The sequence below is a fragment of the Ambystoma mexicanum genome, chromosome 9 (assembly GCF_040938575.1).
Source record: "Ambystoma mexicanum isolate Mex_15411 chromosome 9, UKY_AmexF1_1, whole genome shotgun sequence".
In the NCBI taxonomy this organism is placed as follows: Eukaryota; Metazoa; Chordata; class Amphibia; order Caudata; family Ambystomatidae; genus Ambystoma; species Ambystoma mexicanum.
The window spans coordinates 916,164,501-916,187,255 of NC_090931.1; the positions used below are offsets into that span (position 1 = coordinate 916,164,501).

Consider the following 22,755-nt stretch of genomic DNA (forward strand, 5'->3'; position numbering starts at 1 on the left):
GGACGCGAGTTCGTCACCCGGACCCAAGCTGTTTTGCAGCTGCCCTGGATGCGGGCTGCAGAATGTGTTTAAGGAGGACGAACATTTGCGATGCCTCTACTGTCTTCATGGGGACAAGACTCATGTAGAGAAGGACTGCCAGTTCTGCAAGAACTTGTCGGAGCGGACCATGAGGGACCGTCGATCCCGTCTCGCCAGCTGGTTGGGGGAAGGGCTCAACGGGTGAGAAGAAGAAAGGGTCCGAGCTTCTAAGTCCTGTGCGGGCGCCCCGGCGACGGGGGCCCATCACCAGGCCAAGCGCTGCGAGTCCGCTGGCTCCGAGAGCGCCGAAAGGTCGGGCTCTTCAGTCGCCAGGCAGGCGCACCTTCCCCGGCACCGTCAACCACGAGCCAGCGCTCTGGTTCGGGGAAGAGGAAGTCCGAGTCCCCGGGTAAGCTTCGGGAGAAGCCCCGTCCGATCTCGGGAGAGGGGGAGCGAGGCGTCGCCCCTCCCCCGAAGGAGAAGGCCCAGGACGCACCTAAGGTGGTGAAGGCCCCTACCCAGCAGGCAAAGGCCTCTATCGAGGCAATCGCGGCGACTCTGGCCAAGCCGGCAGAGACCCCGCCAGCGGAGACTGCCTCCGGGACTAGAGTTTCCCTGCCGCCAAGGAGGGAATCCTCTTTTCAGCCCATAGTCATGGCCCCCGTGATGGAAAAAGGGGGGGGGCACGGTAGCCTCCTCAAGCTCGGAGTCAGCCTCGGAGGGGGAACTGACCGAGGTCGTGAGGAATCTCTAAGTCCAATTCGAGAAGGTTCGATCCCGCAAGGAAGATCCTCGGGAGATAACAGAGGAAGACGACGATGGCGAGGAAGAGCAGCCTTCCCTTCCGGCGCAGCCGGAACCTAGGCCTCAGGATAGCTCGGCGGCCATTTTGTTTGCGATCCAGTCCTTATGCTCTGAGATAAGGACCAGATTACCACGGCCCAGGCCGGAGGACCCGCAACCTGGCCCGTCGGGAAGTCCTCGGAACAAACGACGGAGGACCCAACCCTCTCCTCCACTCGCCCCCGTAAGGCCTGCAGTTCCCTCCTCATCCTCCCTCAGTCGGGAGATGACGGTGCGGTGGGCTCGATGACGGGTTCTGAGGGCGACGACGACGGAACGGGTCTCCCGTCGCACGGGCCTCTCCGCCCGACGAGATTGACTCATTCCACGCCATGATCGCCAGGGCGTCCGAATTGTTCCAGCTCTGCCCGGAGGAGCAGAAAAAGGAAGGTTTCCTCTATCAGCGCCGGGAGGCCAAGAGGAAGACTGTCATCGAGGTACCTCTAATCGATGACATCTGGGAGGAGGGCCTGTCGGTACTCAAGAACCCCTCCATGGCACCAGCCAAACGGGACCGGTACGAGAAGAAGTACCGGGTCCCCGAGACCGCTCCCCTGTGCCTCAGGGCCCAGCCAACGCCAGACTCGGTCGTCTCGGCGGCGGCGAAGAAGAAAGCGGCGGGGTCAGGAGCCTCAACGTCGAATTCCCCTCCGGACGGCGAGGGAAGGAAGTTGGACGCCATGGGGCGACGGGTCATTTCGTCGGCGGCGACGACGATCAAAGCGGCCAACGCCCTGGCGATCGTGGCCCGTTACGACAGGGAGCTCTGGTTTAAGCTGGCCCCCATATTGGACTTCCTACTGGACGACAAGAGGTCCGAGGCCCTGGAAATACTTCAAGAAGGCGAGGTGGCGTCGGACCACGCCATAAAGGTGGCAACTGATATTGCCGATACCGGGTTCCGCCAGCTGGGCAACAGAGTTTGCCTACGACGACGGGGTTGGCTCCGGGCGACCGACTTCCGTCAGGACGTCCAGACCAGGGTGTTGGACATGCCGTTCGACGGCAGCAACCGGGAAGGCGGTGGACGAATCCCTCCAAGCCATAAAGACGGACACGGAGACGGCCCGCGCCCTAGGAGCCCTTCAGCAATGACGGCCCTTTCGGAGCTCCGGAGGCAGACAGGGGGCCTCCAAGGGATCCAGCGGTGGCTCGTCCTACTGCCAGGCGGCACGCTCCTCGTCTCAGGAGGCCTACAGGGGTCGCGGCAAGCAGGGAGCGCCTCGCCACCGTCGGCAAGGTGGCCAGGGCGGCAATGCCACCACCTCCAAGCAGGACTGAACCGGCCGTGACCTCGGGCCCCCACCGACGCACCCCGGTGGGAGGCCGGCTGACGAAGTTCGTCGGCGTGTGGAAGTCCATCTCCACTGCTACGTGGAGGACCGTTGGGTGCTGGATACCCTGGCAAGAGGACACTCTATCGAATTCCTGAAGAAGTGCCCTCACGTTCCACCTGTGGCCAGGAAGGAAAATCACGTCCCGCAACTGCTGTCGGAAGTACGGGCGATGCTCGGGAAAGGCGCCATCGAGCTCGTCCCGAAGAGGCTCCGGGGTGTACTCGAGGTACTTCCTCGTCGGGAAGAAGACGGACGGCTGGCGCCCCATCCTGGACCTTCGTCGTTTGAACAAATACATCAGGTCACAAAAGTTCAGGATGGTCACCCTCCAGCACGTGCTGGGACAGCTGGAGGAAGGCAACTTTCTATCGTCGTTGGACCTGGAGGATGCATACTTGCACGTTCCCATCCTCAAAAGCCACCGAAAGTTCCTCAGGTTCGTCGTCCAGGGACGCCACTACCAATTCAGAGCAGTGCCGTTCGGATTGAAGTCGGCCCCCAGGGTCTTTACCAAGTGCCTAGCACCTGTGGCTGCGCCTGCAGGGGATTCACGTCTACCCATACCTGGACGACTGGCTCATCCGCTCAAGGACGAGGGAACTCGCCGTCGAACACACTGCGAGGACCGTCCAGCTACTCACAGACCTGGGATTCGCAATAAATTACCCAAAGTCCCACCTGGTGCCGTCGCAGGCGGCCCTGTTTCTGGGAGCGAAGCTCGATACAGTGAGGCGCCTGGCGGCACCGTCGGAAGAACGGACGAAGACCATTCTGGGCAAAGTGCAGTGCCTGCTAGCCACGGACGTGGCCAGGGTGAGGTCCATCAAGTCCCTCCTGGGGATGATGTCCTCTTGCATCTACCTGGTGCGCCTCTGCAGACTACGGATGCGCCCTCTTCAAGAATTTCTGGACGCCCGTTGGATGCAGGCGACGGGCACCTTCGAAGACAGGGTCCCCCTCAACTAGGTGTTCCGGCGGGCGATTCAGTGGTGGGGCGTTCGAGCGCACCTCACGGCGGGCAAGGACTTTCAGACTCCGGCGTACCAGGAGACTGTGACGACGGACGCTTCCCTGGAGGGTTGGGGCGCCCACACCGGAGATCTCCACGCAAGAGGCCTCTGGCTCCCGGAGGAGAAGCTCCTGCACATCAACATCCTGGTACTCCGAGCCGTGTTCTGGGCTCTCAAATCGTTCCTCCCGTCGCTCAAGGGCAAGGTGGTGCGGATCTTCCCGGACAACACCACGACAATGTTTTACATACGGAAGCAGGGAGGCACCAGATCCCCAGTCCTATCCAAGGAGGCACAAGATCTGTGGCACTGGGCGGTCGCCCAGGGGATGTTCCTGGTTCCCTTTCACCTGGCAGGAGAAAGAAACGCCATCGCCGACTCGCTCAGCAGGGAGCTGCGCACGTGTCACGAGTGGGAGCTGCGCCAGGATCAGGTGGATCAACTCTTCCGACGATGGGGCAAACCCCAAATCGACCTATTCGCAACAGCGACGAACTCCAAGTGCCAGAGGTTCGCCAGCAGGTTTCCCCAGCCGAGAAGCATGGGCGATGCGTTCTCGTTCCCCTGGGACGGCCTATACCTGTATGCGTTCCCTCCGTTGCCGTTGCTGCTTCGACTCATCAACCAGCTCAAGAGGTCCCGGTGCAGGATGATCCTCTTCGCACCGGCGTGGCTGAGGCAGATCTGGTTCCCGGACCTTCTGGACTTGTCAACGTCCCCACCCATCAAGCTGTCGGCGGACGCGGATCTTCTCTCCAGAGAAGGAGGCGCCATCTTCCACCACGACCCGGTGTCGCTGAACCTGCAGGCTTGGCTCCTACAGCGCTAGAGTTTGGAGGTTACGATATACCGGCCGACTGCAGAGAGGTTCTTGCAAAGGCCAGGGCGTCCTCGACTCTCAAATGCTACGGTCACAAGTGGAAGAGGTTCTCTATCTGGTGCCGAGCACAGAAGATCAACCCCCTACGGATTACGGCCCCTCAAGTGCTGCCGTACCTGCTATTGCTGGCAAAGGCTGGGCTAGCCCATGCCTCCATTAAGATTCATCTGGCGGCGATCTCCAGATATGACGTCCCTGTGGTCCCATCGACTGGTAAAAGAGTTTATGAAAGGACTGTTCCGGTCGTTCCCGCCGGTGAAGGCCCCGGCGTGGGAACTTAACGTGGTGCTGACCAGGCTCATGTGGGCCCCCATTCGAGCCGATGCACTCCGCACCGATGAAGTATTGTGGAAGACTGCATTCCTGGTGGCCATTACCTCCGCACGACAAGTGGGAGAGATCCAGGCCCTATCCTGCAAAGCACCGTACTTGACTTTCCATGCCTCGAGGGTGGTGCTTAGGACGCACCCCTCCTTCATGCCCAAGGTGCCGTCGGACTTCCATCTTAACGAGCCCCTGGTGTTACCTGTTTTCTTCCCGTCTCCTTCGTCGCCGGCCGAGAGGACTTTGCACTCGCTGGATGTGGCTAGAGGGCTGAAGTTCTACGTGGACCGCACAAAGAGTTTTCGGAGGACATCACAGTTGTTTGTGAACTTTGGACCTGTGAATCAAGGGAAGGCTCTCTCGAAGTCTTCTATTTCCAGATGGCTCTCCGGCTGCATCATGCACTGCCACCGGTTGGCTAACCGACCACTGCCAGGCAGTCCGAGAGCCCATTCGGCCAGAGCGATCGCTGCTACTACGGCGTTCCTATCTGGTGTGCCCCTGCTGGACATCTACAGGGCTGCTACGTGGAGGTCGACGCACACCTTCACGAGATCCTACTGCGTCGATCGGGATTCCAGGGAGGAGTCCAGGGTCGGCCAAGCAGTGCTGCGCAACCTGTTCGCTTAAGGTGAGCCTGGTGAGGAGGTAAGAGATGCTTAATGTTGAGTTGTTGTATTGCTTAATGTTGAGCCTTTTGCCACCTCCCGTGGTTGTGCATGTGTACTGCTATGTATTCTTATATTCATGAGCATGTGAATCCATGCCAGACCCCATGCTGGAGAAGGAACAAGTTACTTACCTGTAACTGTTGTTCTCCAGCATGGGTCTGGCATGGATTCACATGCGAACCCTCCCGCCTACCCCTCTGCGGCTCTTCACTTGGTTATACTGCCAATTCACGTGCTACCAAATCTGAAGATGGCTGCCAGAGGCGGGGCTTAGGGAGATGGCAGTCATTGGCTGTGGTCAGTATGACGCAGAGATCAGTGATTGGTTACTACTACGAAAGACAGATCAGAAACGAAACTGATACTGATTTTTCTTTACCGAGGATTCCCAGCCTGACGACGGGGAATATTCATGAGCATGTGAATCCATGCCAGACCCATGCTGGAGAACAACAGTTACAGGTAAGTCCTCACGTATACTGAGAACCTGTTCAACCTATTTCCTTCCTTAAACCTTTCCTTCCTGCAACCTCAGAATCTGCAAAGTATAACTAGCGATATATAAATGCCATTGCTGTCCTTGTGAATAAATGCCATTAATGTCCTTGTGAATGAAATCACCTCGGGTGTAGGAAGTGTGTAAGAAGCATATCCAAAGAGTATGCACTAACTTGTTTGATTCTGAAAAGTATTATAAAGTATATTTGCATTGTTAAAATATCTTGCCTTTTTAAAGAACGCTTATTTAATAATTGATAAATAACTGAAACCTTGAGTGTAAGTATTAGTTGGTTACTTGTATTTGCGAATTTCATTACTACAGCTCTACAGCTCACATTTACCCTTCTTGAGATAGGCCTGACTGCTCAGTCACACTACTAACCTGTGTCATACAGAGCTATACCAAAAGGTGGGTTACCTAATACCAGGTAGACATTGTTGTGAAATTTCAGTGTTAATACATAGTCTTGCCGAACTGCCTTCCTGGTAGCGGTCACCTCAGCACAGCTGCTAAGAGAGCTTCCTACCTTGCCCTTCTGAGCCATACACCACCTTCCATAAGGACATGGTGGTCCTGTGGACACACCCCTCCTTCTGAAGTTTGTTACTTCCACTGAAATGATGTCTCCAATCGTCCCCAACGCCGCTTCTGAGGCAGAAAACGCTCTGCATTGCTTAGATTTGAGGCATGCTCTGTTTTTATCTGGATCGGACTAGAGGCTTCTGTGCTTCAGAGTGCCATTTTGTTTTGTACGCCAGCAGCTTGCGCAAGCAGTTGGTGTCCAAGGACACTATTGCTCACTGAATAGTTCCCTGCATCTCTGAGAGCTACAAACTCCAGAAGCAGTCTCCTCTCAATGGCTTGTATGCTCATTTCGTGAAAGTAAAGATCGCTTCTGTGGCCCTATTTAAAGGTGCATTCCATGGGATGTCATTGCCCAGGAGGCTACATGGTCCTTGCCCATGCCTCTCTACATGCTTAACTCTCTGGCTAATGGCTAACTTAGCCAGATAGTGCTTCGTAAATTGTTTGGGTGGATCAGGCTAGGTCCTCCCACATTTTCAGTGTTATTTGCTTGGTAGTCTCCCAAGAATATGATGGAAGGGGACCATTGACCATGAGCAACGCAGTTGCTCAGATGAGTAACTTTTACTATGCTTTGTGACTTACAGTCCATTTGTAATGTGAAGAAGCCAATGCATTAGAAGAACCAGAGGTACTGCAGAAAGGTATTGTCCCACATATGTAATGGTTCGTTCAAATATTTGCCAGATCAGTACCATTGCAGTTCCTTCTACCTGCATAAATGTGTTTGAATGTACATATCATTTTATCTTTAGGATATTACGTTGCATTGTGATTATTTTTCAGTGTTGTTAAGTGATTGTTCTTAAAATGATTCTATTTCTGTAGGTTACTTTTCGCACCAGAATTTATCACTGTAATATTAACAGTCAGGGAGTCATCTGTTTGGATATCTTGAAAGACAATTGGAGTCCAGCTTTGACTATTTCAAAGGTTTTGCTGTCGATTTGCTCCCTTTTGACCGACTGCAACCCTGGTAAGATAAGACTTTTGTGAACGTAAACTCATCTGTTGCCTTTCTTTTAAATTTGTGCTTGTATAATGGGCATTTTATGTCGTCCTTCATAGGTTATTGTTGCAAAGTCCCAGAAATAAGAACAATAAAGCAAATTCTCTTCACTCCTTAGCTTCCTCTTATGTTTTTTTGCCAAATGGAAACTCTCCTGCAATTTGAAAGGAAAGATGCTTCCAGCAGCACCAGCAATCATCCCAACATTAGAGAAGGAAAAAATAGACTGACCAGCACGCCCCAAGATTCTATTTGTTGTCATTTACATTAACTTGCAACAAAAAAGGGCTCCAGTTAGGTGGTACTTTGAAATTCGTTTACATTGTGAATGTTGGTTGATTTTAAATAGTGGTGCCCCGAGTAATCACACCATCCACCAGTCTAGTAAGGAGAAGTCGAAGAATATTTCCTTATACAAGAAGACATAAATTTGTATTCAGACTAAATACTTAGTCTTAAATCATCATCACATAAATGGAAAACCTTAGTGAAGTAGTAAAGGAATTAATGAAAGAAAACACATCCTTTTATAAATCATTAATAATTAAATTTAAGGGGGAAAACATTGAAAATACAGATCTTAAGCATACTACACACATTTCTTAGACCAGCTTAAAAGTTTTGTTGAAAAAGCATCGTACAAAGTACAATTATAAATGATAACCGAGAGGAAGAGAAAGTAAAACTCCAAAACGAGCCCAGAGGACTAGGGCTTTTCTCACACCCTAGTCAAACACGTTTCTTAAGGATGATTGTCTGACCGGACGCCTGCTTTTAAATCGATAAAAATCAAAGCGAATATCTGGCTGTGTGCCCAGACTTTTTTTAATTGGAATATTTCCCAGAGCATCAGTGGCTGCTTCACCCTTAGTGGAATAAGCTCAGTCTTCGTGGAAGGGGCTTACTGACTTTCTGATAATTGTATTAGATGAGACTGTCCATTAGGTAATGTATTGTTTAGAAGTTGGAAGATTATTGTGGTTGGCCCCATAGTTTACAAAATGTGTGGATTTCTAGTCTCTTTGGGGTTGCCTGAATAATAACCAAAGGTTCTCTTCACATGCAATGCGTGTAAGGACTCCACTGGAACTGAAGAGTTCATGAATAATTAAGGTTACGAAATGGTTTGATTTTCTTGTGCAATTAGCACCCGTATAGTTATCGACACAGGTGCTAATTATGCTGGGTTTTTTCTTAATTTTTTTTTATGAACAGGAACTGCCTGGATGCTGGCACTGTGCAGTGCCGAAAAGGTAAGTTTCTTTTTTTGGGGGCAGCTCCCTCTTGGAACCATTGTAGGAAACTAAACAGGTGCTAAGAGGTGAGGGGTTTGGGGTTGCGGGGAAGTGAGTAGGGCACTGGCTGTCCAGGCAGCTCAGAACACAAGGCATGTACAATACAGTAAACCCTGCTATCCTAGCCCTCTGATTGGCTAGTGCCTCCTCCCAGGGTGCTAATGAGGAATCATGGGTGTTTCCATCACACTACTTTGTGCTTGTGAAAATAGTTTACGGGTCATCACTGCAGAAAGACTTGATTTCATAAACTATGCTAGCTTAACTCCACCTTCCAGGATAAATGTCAGAGGTCTGACTAATTGAGAGACCATTCATATCTACAGAACAATATTAAGCTTTTCAGAATATTATCGTGGCCTCTTAGCACTTCCGTTTTATTTGTAAAGACCTTAGCCAATGCTTTGACAGATTGATCATTACAAAATTCGTTTTTGATTATACTAGGAGATTTTGATCAGCAGTGTCTACACCTCACTAAATTGATCTATACAAAACACTTGGCGACTTAGGACTGTCAGCCTTGATGAATTTTCCAAAGCAACAAAGACATATGTTCGATTAAATATTTGCAATGCCTCCATGTTTCCTTTGCTGTCCCGGATGTTGCAATTTCTTTTCTTTTTTTTTAAATTACTGATTCATTTTCTAAACACAAAGAAGCTGCTTAGAATAACAAATGTTCACTGTTCCTTACTTTTGTTACTGGAATTCTCTCACTAAAGAATCTGTCCAAAAAGCCTCCAATTTTGATTTTGGACACCATACTGAAAATTCAAATGCAGTTTTGGCCACCATACTGTATGTCTTTGGAATGCTGTTAGCTCTGTTTCAAATGAACAGTGTCTTTGTAAGAGCTCGTATACAGAAAAGTAGAAAAATTGGTTGATCGTACAGGTGAATCTCTTCAGATGTTCTATATAGAATTTGAAAGGAGTTGGAAACATTCTAATCTTCGACAACTAAGAAATCTGCTCTGTACAAAGAAGTACTTATATTAAAAAGCCATATGCCAGTAATTCCTTTTACATTGGTATATCGTCATATATGTATCAGATAATCTAACCCATTGGCAGAGGGTCCATAACTCATAAGCTAGGATGTTGCTTTTCTAAGCAACATCCTGGATGCTTATGTTTTTTGCAAAATAGAATCTTTCCTACAATGAAAGATGCTTCAGCAATCATCCAAACATTGGAGATTAGAGATTTAGAGGTATGATCGCTTCCCTCATGCCCTGGCTTCTCTTAATTGGTTTGCATTGAGAAAATGTATTCTTTTAAATCCACGTGTCTGATTCAGAAGTAATATAAAAATACTATCAGATTTGAAAATGTGTCTCTATATGCCTTATCGCCAGCTTCACTTCAAAACAGCACTGCTTAGAATGATTGTATCTTATAAAATAAATACTAAGAGTTTGTATGTTCACTGTATTAGCCTTAAAAGCATTGAACAACCTTCCTTTTGAACTCTGAACCGAACCCAGATTATTGGCGTTTAGAAAAAACCTAAACACTATTCAACAGCTAATATTGAATGTGGCTTGCAGTTCTGTGGTTCAAGCTCTTTGGCTTAAGTTATGGTTAACTATTGCGTAGAACTGATGTTCTTTGGTGATTGTGCTTTATGAAACGTACCATAGAACATTATCACTATATTGTGTTGTATCAATATTCTAATTCCAATGACAAGGCAAACTGAAGGATCAACCAAATAATACTACATATTGACACCACGTGTCAAACCAATCACTCAAGCTTTATAGCTGTATGTGATTCAACATATGGCAGCAAGTGGAAAATGAACTACACAGTATGCTGGATCAGGACATCATTGAACATGCTATGGGACCAACGCACTGGGTATCGCTGATTTAACGACCACACTCGCATATGTGTAGTGATTGCAATATTGAACCAGGCAATACTGTCCTCTTGTTCTAGTTTGGAGGTCTTTGGAAGCAGGAATGTGTGTTGGAGGAGGGGTGTTAAAGGGTGAAGTGGCAAATAACCGCTTGGGAATTGGCTTTGCATCTGTAGGAATGTATCCTTCGCTGTATTCTCCACCCGCCCCAAGGCGACTAGACTGCTTCAAACCCAAGATAGGGAGAGTGAAGCTGATATTTCATTGGTTCAGGGTTGTTACGTTGCTGCCTGGAACACCGGTATGGATTTTATCCTGCCTTGCATCTGTGTAGCAATTGAACCAGTTCCCTATTTGAAGTTCTGATGTAATAAGTAGGGTTAATGCAAGCGTTTAGAGGTGAAGAAAACCGAAAAGATTCAGAAACCTTAAAGGAATATTCTTGGGGCATGTTCGAGTTTTCCGGTGAGGCGCATAGCAGTTTAGACTATGGGCCTCTTTACAAGTTAGGCAGTTTGGGGTGGGGGGGGTTTGAGTGGTGCCAATTCTGTTACCGCAATTTTTTTTCAGGCACTGCCAAATCAGCATTTTTGGCCAATTTACCACTGGTGAAATTACCATGTGGTAAATACACTGATTTTGGTTGTTGCTGCAGCTAAATCCCCCATTTAATCTGCAAAATTCAGCAGTTTTACCACACAGTAATTCTTCTGGCGGTAAATCTGCCAAACATCCCTATGGAGTCCTGTGGACACAAAAAATGGGGGATTACCACCACTAGTAATCCTGTGGCAACTCCACAGGACCAAGTGGTGTTAACAGTAATGGAGTTTGACAGTATTTTGGTGGATTTATTACAGTAATACTGCCAAGCTCGTAATGAGGCCCTATGCACTTACTCAATATCAAAGTAACTCGTCAGACGCTGCGCTAAGAATCCAATCAAATCATTTAAATAGCCATACAAGATTACAGTAGCTACCTTAAACAGTAGTTTGATGCTGTGTAAAAGAGCAGGGCAGTGCTTTGTCAGAAAAGTAACAATATTTCGAAGGGATTGTGTCCTCCGACGTATTCCTTATCTTTGATAATTCGTCTCCAGCTTGCTGGCCTCTGAAATGTTTTTCTCAGCAGAGGGCGCTGCGCATCGACATCCGTCAAGTTGGTGTCCCTCGACAGCCACCGTATCGGCGCTAACGTCACCAGGCCCATAAATAGCCACGCGCAGCATCCGTTGCTCAGTTCCGTTTTTCCACGCTTCGTTGTGCCTCGGAATATCGTTGCTCAGTTCTTCTGTCAAATATACTTCATTATTCCTCAAATACCGACTCGTACTCGATGGCTTCCTCATCCGAACCGACGACTCCACGGTCCGGCTTCAAAAAATGTCGAGACTGGAAAGAAAATGTCGTTGACGGATCCTCACAGGATCTGTTAGTGGTGCCTGGGAGTCGAGCGCCATTGTTCGGAGTGCGAGGACTGCATGTCCATGACGGCGAAAGCCTTGAAAGAGCGTAAGGGGAAGCTCGAGAGAGGTAAGGCAGTTTAAAACGTCTTCGAAAGTTTCCTCGGCGGAGTCAAGACATTCGTCACCTCTCCATCACAAGACATTCTCGTTCTAGGTCTCGAAGCAGTTCCCATCACTCTTCGAGATCTAAGCATTCAAAAAAGACGTCAAAGATCCTCTTCCTCGTCTTCCGTTTCCCCAAAAAGGGTCTCCTTCCCCACAAAACATAGCTCTCAGGCTGAGTGGGAGGAATTCAGGAAAAAGATGCTTAGCGTCTTCGAGAAAGCGGCCTCGACCCCCTCGAAGACTACTGAGGGTGATACCCTGGGTGAAAGACGCGAAAAATCAAAATGCTGCGAGTCGCAGCACCCGTCGAAAGAAGCTATTCGAGAGCGCCACGAACCCTCGAGCAAAGACAAGGTTGCGTCTTCGACGCCATCGTCGAAAATCCCTTCGCATAGATCTGCGTCTTCGACGCCATTATCGAAGGGTTCTTCAGCGCACAGGGCAGTCGAGTCGACACCGTCTTCGATGCCGAGAAAGGACAAACCCACGGCCACCTCACAGCCAGTGGCCATACCCAGAGCCTCGATCACGAGAATGTCGTCGACCACCTCAAGTAGAATTCCGATACTCTTAAGTTCCTTGAGGCCTCTACCAACTTTCTCGACGCCTTTTTCGATGGCTTCGAAGCCTTTAATGTCCGCGTCGTCGAGGTTTTCTCAGCCAATTATGACAAATTTGGCCCCTTCTGCTCTGGAAATGGGATTTATACCATTTCCAAGATCTGATCAGGAAAGACCTTTTGAGTTGCAGGGATCTGCAACTCCTGTACTAGAGGAATTTACCTCTGAGGAAGGTAGGTTAAAAGACCTCCAAGAATCCTTATATGAAGCAAGTGGGTTGGACACTTCCCCAGAAGTGAAATTTGCCAAACCAGACCCAGGGGAACATGCTGAAACCCCTTCTAGAACCTTGATGGCAAGTATAATGGAGTTTATGGGGTGGTCTACACCCTCACCTGCTTTTCAGCAAGACGACCTCACAGACATTTTGGTTAAAGGTCCACAGGAGGATCCTGTGGTGCCATTTCATGCGGCATTACAAAGGAAAATATTGGCAAACTGGGAAACCCCTGAGGTTATCCCGGCGGTTAACAAAAAATTATCAGCCAAATATAGGGTGTCTACTGCTGACCCTGAATATTTATCCAGACGCCCAACTCCGGAGAGTCTGGTTGTTAAGGCAGCAACTTCATCAGGTAGTAAATCGGCTTACCCTACTGTTCCACAGGACAGGGATGACAAGAGATATGACTCTATGGCCAAAAAAGTATTTTCTGCATGTAGCATGGCGTTGAAATCCATCAATGCTACTTGTACGCTCGCAAGGTTCAGCCACACACTTTGGGAGTGTGCTTCATCAGCGGCTGACTGCCTCCCGGAGAAAGAAGAAAGGGAAGCGTTTCTAAACATCATTAAGGATGGTAAAGACGCAATGTGCGAATCCCTTCAAACTGGCATCGATTCTGCTGACAGCATCAGCAGGACCATGGCGGCAAGTACAACAACCCGGAGATTTGCTTGGTTGCGAAAGTCTGGTTTTGCTCCAGATATGCAAAGCAGACTCTTGAATATGCCCTTTGATGGCTCTTCTTTGTTTGGTAAGAACGCGGATGACAGTTTAGAAAAGCTACAAACATCAGAGGCAACAGCAAAATCCCTGGGAGCTGCAATCCGTCAGACACCATATCGCCCCTCAGGAACCTCTTGGAGAGGTAAGTCCTTTCACTTCTATTCCGCATTCGGAAGAGGCAGAGGACAGCCGGTTCAAAGGGGTCAGAAAAGATTCATCCGAGGTGGACGGGTTAAAAATACAAAAGCCGCAGCAGCAGATGCCTCTTTACCCTCGGCATCTGCATCAGCCGCCTCCAAACCGCTCTGAGGGCTCTCCTCACAAGACACCGGTAGGGGGCAGGTTAACTCAACATCTGACTGAATGGCAGGCTATTACGTCAGATGCTTGGGCATTGGAGACAGTTGCCCAAGGTTACTGCCTACCTTTTTCTACGCATCCCTCAGTCATCCACCGGGGAACAGCTCTCTGAAAGTTCCAGATCCGCTCCTCTTGCAGGAAATTGTAGACCTGCTAGAGAAAGGTGCCATAGAACCGGTACCTGTAGCGGAGAGGAACAAGGGCTGGTACTCCCCCCCCACAACCCCGTACTTTCACATACCGAAGAAAGACCGAGGACTGAGACCTATCTTGGACTTACGAGAATTGAACAAGTTCCTCAGGAAGGACAAGTTCAAGATAGTAGCTCTCTCTCGGATCCTTCAGGCCCTCCAGCTCCAGGACTGGCTGGTATCTCTGGACCTCCAGGATGCTTATTTCCATGTGCCAATCCATCTCAAACACAGGAAATACCTGAGGTTCGCAATTGGCGGCTCTCATTATCAATTTCGAGTTCTGCCATTTGGGCTGACCTCCGCCCCGAGGGTCTTCACCAAGTTAATGTCGGTAGTGGCTGCAAGTCTAAGGAGGGGAGGGATTCATGTCTACCCCTACCTGGACGATTGGTTGATCAGGGCTGTATCTTAGGAACAAGCTCAGATCCAGCTAGATTATGTCTGCCACTTCCTTCACAAACTGGGCTTCTCCCTCAATTTAAAGAAGTCACAGATGATACCATCACAGACTCCAGTTCATCGGAGTGGTCCTGGACAATTCTCTGGGAAAAGCCTCGCCACCAGAGGTGAGGGCTCAAGATATTCTGCAGCTGGTCACCAAGTTTCAAAATGCCCAACATCTCCCAGCCTTCGACTTTTTGAGGTTGCTAGGCCTCATGGCATCCTACATCTTCCTTGTGCCAGAGGCTCGCCTGAGAATGAGATCTCTCCAGTGGGCACGAAGAACCCAGTGGTCGCAGTTCTCAGGACAAATGACAGATCTCCTTCGGATTCCGGACAAGGTAGCCCTAGACCTTCAATGATGGGCTTATCGAGAGAACATTTTGAAAGGCGAACTGTTTTTGCAACCATGGCCGGAGATAACAGTAGTCACGGACGCCTCACTCATGGGGTGGAGAGCCCATGCCAACGACTTGACCATCAGCGGTCGTTGGTCTCCATCGGAGTCCAGACTACACATCAACCTATTGGAGCTGAGAGCGATCAGACTAGCGCTGAAAGCTTTCCTGCCATCAGTACAGGGAAAACATTTCCTGATAATGACGGACAACACAGTGGCCATGCACTACCTCAACAAAAGAGGAGGCGTGGGATCACTGCCACTGTGCAGAGAGGCAATGCAGCTCTGGTTTTGGGCAATTCAAGAAGGAATCTCTCTATCGGCAGTTCACCTAGCCGGAGAGAAGAACTTGACGGCGGACGCTCTGAGCAGGCAGGGCACAGTCTCCCACGAGTGTGTACTAGCTCAGGAAGTCCTTCAGGAGATCTTTGCCCTTTGGGGAACCCCTCAAGTGGATCTGTCGCCACCAGTACCAACAGGAAGTGCGATCTGTTTTGTTCAAGGGAATTTCCCCCGAGACGAGCTATAGGAGACACGTTCGTAGTGGACTAGGAGTTTCCACTCCTGTACTCGTTTCCACCAGTCCCTGTCATTCCTCAAATGATCAGGAGGTTGAGAAGATTCCGCAGGACCATGATCCCAATTGCCCCAGACTGGGCCAGGAGAACGTGGTACCCGGACCTTCTCGACATGTCCATCTGCCCTCCAATTCGCCTTCCACTCAAGGAGAATCTTCTCTCACGGAAGGGAAGTCAGGTTCTCCATCTAGACATCAGAACCCTCAACCTTCACGCTTGGCTTCTGAAAGGTTCCAATACAAGGATTGAGACCTCCCTGATGACGTCATGGAGGTGTTGCTTTCGGCCAGAAGGCCAGCAACAAAGTCTTTTATACTGCTGCCGTTGGAACAAATTTTGCAGCTGGTGTAGAGAAGAGAATATTGACCCCCTTTTATGTGGTACACCAACGGTGTTATCCTTTCTACTCTATTTGGCAAATTCAGGCCTTCAAGTTGGCACTATCAAGGGCTATCTCGCAGCGCTATCGATCTTCAAGCGCACTGCAGAGGCGCCATCGTATTTCAAATTCTCCAGCATGGGGTCTGGCATGGATTCACATGCTCATGAATATTCCCCGTCGTCAGGCTGGGAATCCTCGGTAAAGAAAAAACCAGTATCAGTTTCGTTTCTGATCTGACTTTCGTAGTAATAACCAATCACTGGTCTCTGCGTCATACTGACCACAGCCAATGACTGCCCTCTACCTAAGCCCCACCTCTGGCAGCCATCTTCAGATTTTTACCGCACGTTCATGTGTTGGGATCCTCGTGCTATTGCTCTCGAGCGTTAGTGCTATTTTTTCACGTTTTTTCTCAAAAACTTCGTTTTTTCGGTCAAAAGAGCCTCAAGCTCCACCGACTCTCTATCCGATCAACGGGGACCCGTGTCGGATTCGTCTGCGCCCCTCAAGGGTGAAGATTTCGTCGAGCTACGCTTTTGGAGGACTCCAGAAGTTTCTCAGGCCCGGTCATGGCCCAGGAGAAGGGAAGCTCGACGCCCGGAAAGCTGTTCAGGGTCTGCCCTGGATGCCAGCTGCAGAACGTCTTCAAGGAGGACGAACACTTTTTGTCTCTACTGCCTACATGAGGACAAGACGCACGTGGAGAAGGACTGTGCGTTTTGCGGCAACATGTCGGAGCGGACCATGAAGGACCGCCATCAACGTCTCGCCAACTGGCTAGAAGGGAAGAGCCCGTCCGGCGAGAAGAAGAAGAAATCTGAACGGTCTTCTAAGACCTTTGAGGACGCACCGGCGACGGGGGTCCAACATAAGGCCAAGCACCGCGAGTCCGCTGGCACCGGGAGCGCCGAACGGTCGGGCTCTACGGGCGCCAGGCAGGGCGCACCCTCCCCGGCACCATCAACCACGAGCCAACGCTCTGGGTCGGGTAAGAGGAAGGCCGAGCACCCGGCGAAGCTCCTGGAGAGGCCCCGGTCGAGCTCGAAGGCGGAGGGGGAGCGAGGCGGTGTCCCCCCCCCCTCAAGGATAAGGCGGTGAGCGCACCTAAGGTGGTGAAGGCCTTAATCCATCCGGCCAAGCCCTCTATCGAAACTGTCGCGGCGGCCCTGGCTCAGCCTGTGCAGGCTACACCAGTGGTGGCGACCTCGGGGCTCAGAGTCTCCCTGCCACCTCGGAGGGAGTCCTCTTTTGTGCCCATCGATAGGACCCCCGTGAAATCCCCCGAGGAGAAGAGAAAGGGGGGGCAGGGCGTCGTCGTAGATTCGGCTTCAACCTCCGAGGAGGAACTGGTCGAGGTCTTAAGCCACGGCCTCGGCGTGGAAGAAGACCGGCCCGTCGGGATGGATCCCGACGCAGGTGACGTCGAGGGTACCGACGGGGCCCCTGATCGCCCGTCGGATTCCCCTCTGCCAGCACCGCAAGACAACTCGGCGGCCATTTTGTTGGCTATACAGTCCTTATGCTCAGAGATAAGGACGAGACTACCGTTGCCGACGGAGGAGCCTCTCCCGTCGGGGGACCCAGAACCGGGACCTTCTGGTGTTCCCTCTACTAAGAAAAGAAGGATCCACCCTCCACCTCCTTTTCAGCCGTCGCGCCCCGTCCAGCCCTCCTCCCCGTCCACCCGAGGGGATGATACGGGGACTGACACGGCAGCGACGGGTACGGACGACTAGGTATACGACGAGGATGTACCGTCGTCGCCTTCACCAGGGCATCCGAGCTTTTTCAACTCTGCCCTGAGGAGAAGAAGAAGGAAGGTTTCCTTTATCAGCGGCGCGAGGCCAAGAGGAAGACAGTCCTCTCAGTGCCTCTATTGGACGACATTTGGGATGAGGGCCTCACCCTCCTCAAGAACCCTTCCACGACGCCAGCTAGAAGAGACCGGTACGAGAAGAAGTACCGGGTCCCGGACACGGCCCCCCTGTGCCTCCGGGCGCAGCCTACCCCGGACTCCGTCGTCTCCGCGGCGGCCAGGAAGAAAGCGGGGGGGGGTGCGGCCTCCTCAACGACTTCCCCACCGTACGGTGAGGGAAAGAAATTGGACGCTATGGGACGCAGAGTCATCTCGTCGGCAGCGACGACGATTAAAGCGGCCAACGCCTTGGCTATCGTGGCCCGCTACGACAGGGAGCTCTGGTACAAACTGGCTCCCCTGCTGGACTTACTGCCGGACGACAAGAGGACAGAGGCCCTGGAGATCCTGCAGGAAGGTGAGGTGGCTTCGGACCACGCCATTACCGTTGCGACGGACATCGCCGACACTGGGTTCCGCCAGTTGGGCAACGGCGTTTGCCTTAGGCGGCGTGGATGGCTCAAGGCTACGGACTTCCGTCAAGACGTTCAGACCAGAGTCCTGGACATGCCCTTCGATGGGAACAACCTGTTTGGGAAAACAGTGGACGATTCCCTTCAGGCCATTAAAGCGGACACTGAGACGGCCCGGGCCCTGGGAGTTCTGCAACGACGACGGACGCCCTTTCGGAGCAGCGGAGGCAAGGGCGCCTCCAAAGGTTCCGGCGGCGGTTTCTCCACCTACCGTCAAGCGGCCCGCTCGTCGTCTCAGGAGGCCTACAGAGGACGAGGCAAGTCTGGCGGACCCCGCCGTCGTCGCCAAGGAGGTCAAGGCGGCAAAGCCTCGTCGAAGCAGGATTGAACCGGCGTGGGGTCGGGCCCCCACCGAAGCACCCCGGTGGGAGGCCGGCTGGCGAGCTTCGTCAGCGTGTGGGAGTCCATCTCCACCGACCGTTGGGTGCTGGACGCCTTGGCCCGGGGCCACGCGCTCGAGTTCCAGAGAAGGTGCCCGCGCGTCCCCCCCCCCCCCCCCCCCCCCGTGGCCAGGAAAGAACTTCACGTCCCTCAACTTCTCCTGGAGGTAAAAGCGATGCTCAGGAAGGGCGCCATCGAACTCGTCCCAAAGAGGCTTCGGGGCTCCGGAGTCTACTCGAGATACTTCCTCGTGAAGAAGACGGGGGGATGGCGCCCCATCCTGGACCTGCGACGTCTGAACAAGTTCATCAAGGCGCAGAAGTTCCGGATGGTCACCCTCCAGCACGTCCTGGGTCAGCTGGAGGAAGGAGACTTCCTGTCGTCGTTGGATTTGGAGGATGCCTACTTCCATATTCCCATCCTAAAGGGGCACCGAAAATTCCTCAGGTTTGTGGTCCAAGGGCGTCATTACCAGTTCAAAGCCCTCCCCTTCGGACCACGGTCGGCACCCAGGGTATTCACCAAGTGCCTCGCACCGGTGGCGGCGCAGCTGCACCGCGAGGGGGTCCACGTCTACCCCTACCTGGACGACTGGCTCATCCGAGCCAAGACGAGGGAGCTCGCCGTGGTTCACACGGCAAGGACCGTCCAACTTCTCACGGACCTGGGATTCTCCGTGAACTACGCCAAATCCCACCTGGTACCCGCGCAAGACGCTCTGTTTCTGGGAGCGAGGCTCAACACAGTGTCCCTTCTGGCCTCCCCGTCGGAGGAGAGGACCAGGACCATCCTGGGCAAGGTGCAGCGGATGTTGGTGGCCGACGCGGCCAAGGTGAGGTCCATCAAGTCCCTCCTCGGAATGATGTCTTCCTGCATCTACCTCATTCCCATGTGCAGGCTCCGGATGCGCCCATTACAGGAGTTCCTGGACGCGCGCTGGATCCAAACGACGGGCAGCTTCGAGGAAAGGATCACACTCGACGAGAGTTTCCGACGAGCGATCCGGTGGTGGGGCACCCGCGCGCATCTGACGGCGGGCTTGGACTTCCAGACCCCAGCCCACCAGGAGACAGTGACCACGGATGCCTCCCTGGAAGGGTGGGGAGCGCACACCGAAAATCTGCACGCAAGAGGCCTTTGGCTCCCGACGGAGAAATCCCTACATATCAACGTCCTGGAGCTCCGTGCAGTGTTTTGGGCCCTCAGGTCCTTCCTTCCGTCCCTCAAGGGCAAGGTGGTGAGGATCTTCACCGACAACACCACCACCATGTTTTACATCAGGAAACAGGGCGGAACCAGGTCCCCAGCACTGTCCAAGGAGGCGCAGGACCTGTGGCATTGGGCCATCGCCCAAAGGATATTTCTGGTACCGTTTCATCTGGCAGGGATAAAAAACACCATCGCCGACTCACTTAGCAGGGAGCTGCGCTCGTGCCACGAGTGGGAGCTACGGCAGGATCTAGTGGATCGCCTCTTCCGACGGTGGGGCACACCCCAGATCGACCTGTTCGCGACGGCGACGAACTCCAAGTGCCGGAGGTTCGCCAGCAGGTTTCCCCAGGCGAGGAGCATGGGCGATGCTTTCTCGTTCCCCTGGGAGGGCCTGTTCCTCTACGCGTTCCCTCCTTTGCCACTGCTAATCCGGCTAGTCAACCAGCTCAAGAAGTCACGGTGCAGGATGATCCTCGTCGCACCTGCGTGGCCGAGGCAGATATGGTTCCCGGACCTTCTGGACTTGTCGGCGTCCCCGCCAATCAAGCTGCCGGTGGACGCGGATCTACTCTCCAGAGAAGGAGGCGCCATCCTCCACCACGACCCGAAATCGCTGAACCTGCAGGCTTGGCTCCTGCAGCGCTAGAGTTTGGAGGATACGACATACCGGCCGACTGCAGAGAGGTTCTTGCAAAGGCCAGGGCGTCCTCGACTCTTAAATGCTACGGACACAAATGGAAGAGGTTCTCTGTCTGGTGCCACGCACAGAAGATTAACCCTCTACGGATTACGGCCCCCCAAGTACTGCCGTACCTGCTGACGCTGGCCAAAGCTGGACTGGCACACGCGTCCATCAAGATTCATCTTGCTGCGATCTCCCGATACACCAGAACCACGGGGCGGACGTCCTTGTGGTCTCATCGTCTGGTGAAAGAGTTCATGAAGGGACTGTTCAGATCGTTCCCGCCGGTGAAGGCTCCGGCCCCGGCGTGGGAGCTCAACGTGGTGCTGACCAAGCTCATGGGACCTCCGTTCGAGCCTCTGCACTCAGCTCCGTTGAAATTTCTGTCGTGGAAAACAGCGTTTCTTGTGGCCATCACCTCCGCACGACGAGTGGGAGAGATCCAGGCCCTTTCCTGCAAGGCCCCGTACTTGACTTTTCACGACACGAGGGTAGTGCTCAGGACGCACCCCTCCTTCATGCCCAAGGTACCGTCGGACTTCCATCTCAACGAACCCTTGGTGTTGCCTGTGTTCTTCCCGTCGCCTTCGTCGCCGGCTGAGAGGACTTTGCACTCGCTGGATGTGGCTAGAGCGCTGAAGTTCTAAGTGGACCGCACGAAGTGTTTTCGGAAGACGTCACAACTCTTTGTGAACTTTGGACCTGTCAATCAGGGGAAGGCTCTCTCGAAGGCTTCCATTTCCAGATGGCTCTCCGGCTGTATCATGTACGGTCACCGGTTGGCAAACCGACCGCTGCCTGGCCGTCCGAGGGCCCATTCCACCAGAGCGATCGCAGCTACCACGGCGTTCCTATCTGGTGTGCCCCTGCTGGACATATGCAGGGCTGCTACGTGGAGGTCGACGCACACCTTCACGAAATTCTACTGCGTCGACCGGGATTCCAGGGAGGAGTCCAGGGTCGGCCAAGCAGTGCTGCGCAACCTGTTCGCCTGAGGTGAGCCTGGTGAGGAGGTAAGGTGCTTAATGTTGAGTTTGATGTGATGCTTAATATTGAGCCTTTGCCACCTCCCGTGGTTGTGCATGTGTGTACTGCTATGTATTCTTTATTCATGAGCATGTGAATCCATGCCAGACCCCATGCTGGAGAAGGAACAAGTTACTTACCTGTAACTGTTGTTCTCCAGCATGGGTCTGGCATGGATTCACATGCGAACCCTCCCGCCTACCCCTCTGCGGCTCTTCACTTGGTCATACTGCCACTTCACGTGCTTCCAAATCTGAAGATGGCTGCCAGAGGTGGGGCTTAGGTAGAGGGCAGTCATTGGCTGTGGTCAGTATGACGCAGAGACCAGTGATTGGTTATTACTACGAAAGTCAGATCAGAAACGAAACTGATACTGGTTTTTTCTTTACCGAGGATTCCCAGCCTGACGACGGGGAATATTCATGAGCATGTGAATCCATGCCAGACCCATGCTGGAGAACAACAGTTACAGGTAAGTAACTTGTTCCTTACCCCTAGTAATACCATTTCTAAAGGGATTAACTAATGTCTATCCTCCAAGACCATTCCAAGTTCCCTTATGGGACTTAAATTTAGTCTTAAATTTCCTGATGGGTACTCCTTTCGAACTACTCCACTCTTGTTCGCTAAGATTTCTCAACCTTAAAACTGTCTTATTAGTGGCACTAACATTTGCTAGAAGGGTGAGCGAATTACAAGCTCTATCTTGTAAACCCCTCATACAATTTTTCATAAAGACAAAGTTGTCCTACAGGTGGAGCCTAATTTCCTCCCAAAGGTGGTTTCTGAATTCAACATCACTCAGAAAATTACCTTACCTTCATTCTATCCTCCTCCCCATCCGGGGAAAGAGGAAGAAAGGCTACATAGGTTGGACCCAAGGCGGGCTTTAAGCTTTTACATCAGCAGACTTGCTAGGATTAGGCAAGCAGACCAACTGTTCGTAGGTTACTCGGGGCACAAATTGGGACTACCGATAACAAAACAGACCATTTCCAGATGGATTATTTTGGCCATTCTGGAATGTTACAAACTAGCAGGGAAAGAGCCTCCTCAAAATCTTAGGGCTCATTCAACCAGGGGTATCGCAGTCTCTTCGGCCCTGCAAAGAGGGGTTCCGGTTCGGGACATATGTGCGGCTGCCACATGGTCGTCCGCACATACCTTCACAAGATTTTACAACCTGGATTCCTCCTCTAGTCAAGAGACTAGGTTTGGCAAAGCTG

General features: G+C 51.9%; 1 protein-coding gene across 1 annotated transcript in view; it reads left to right on the plus strand.

Annotated features, from left to right (window-relative positions):
• UBE2E3 (ubiquitin conjugating enzyme E2 E3) overlaps positions 1-22,755 on the plus strand; it is a 271,343-nt gene that overhangs the window by 182,609 nt on the left and 65,979 nt on the right. The window contains exon 5 of the mRNA XM_069616084.1: positions 7,002-7,149. Within this exon, the coding sequence (XP_069472185.1) occupies positions 7,002-7,149 (148 nt within the window). The remainder of the gene's footprint in view (positions 1-7,001; positions 7,150-22,755) is intronic.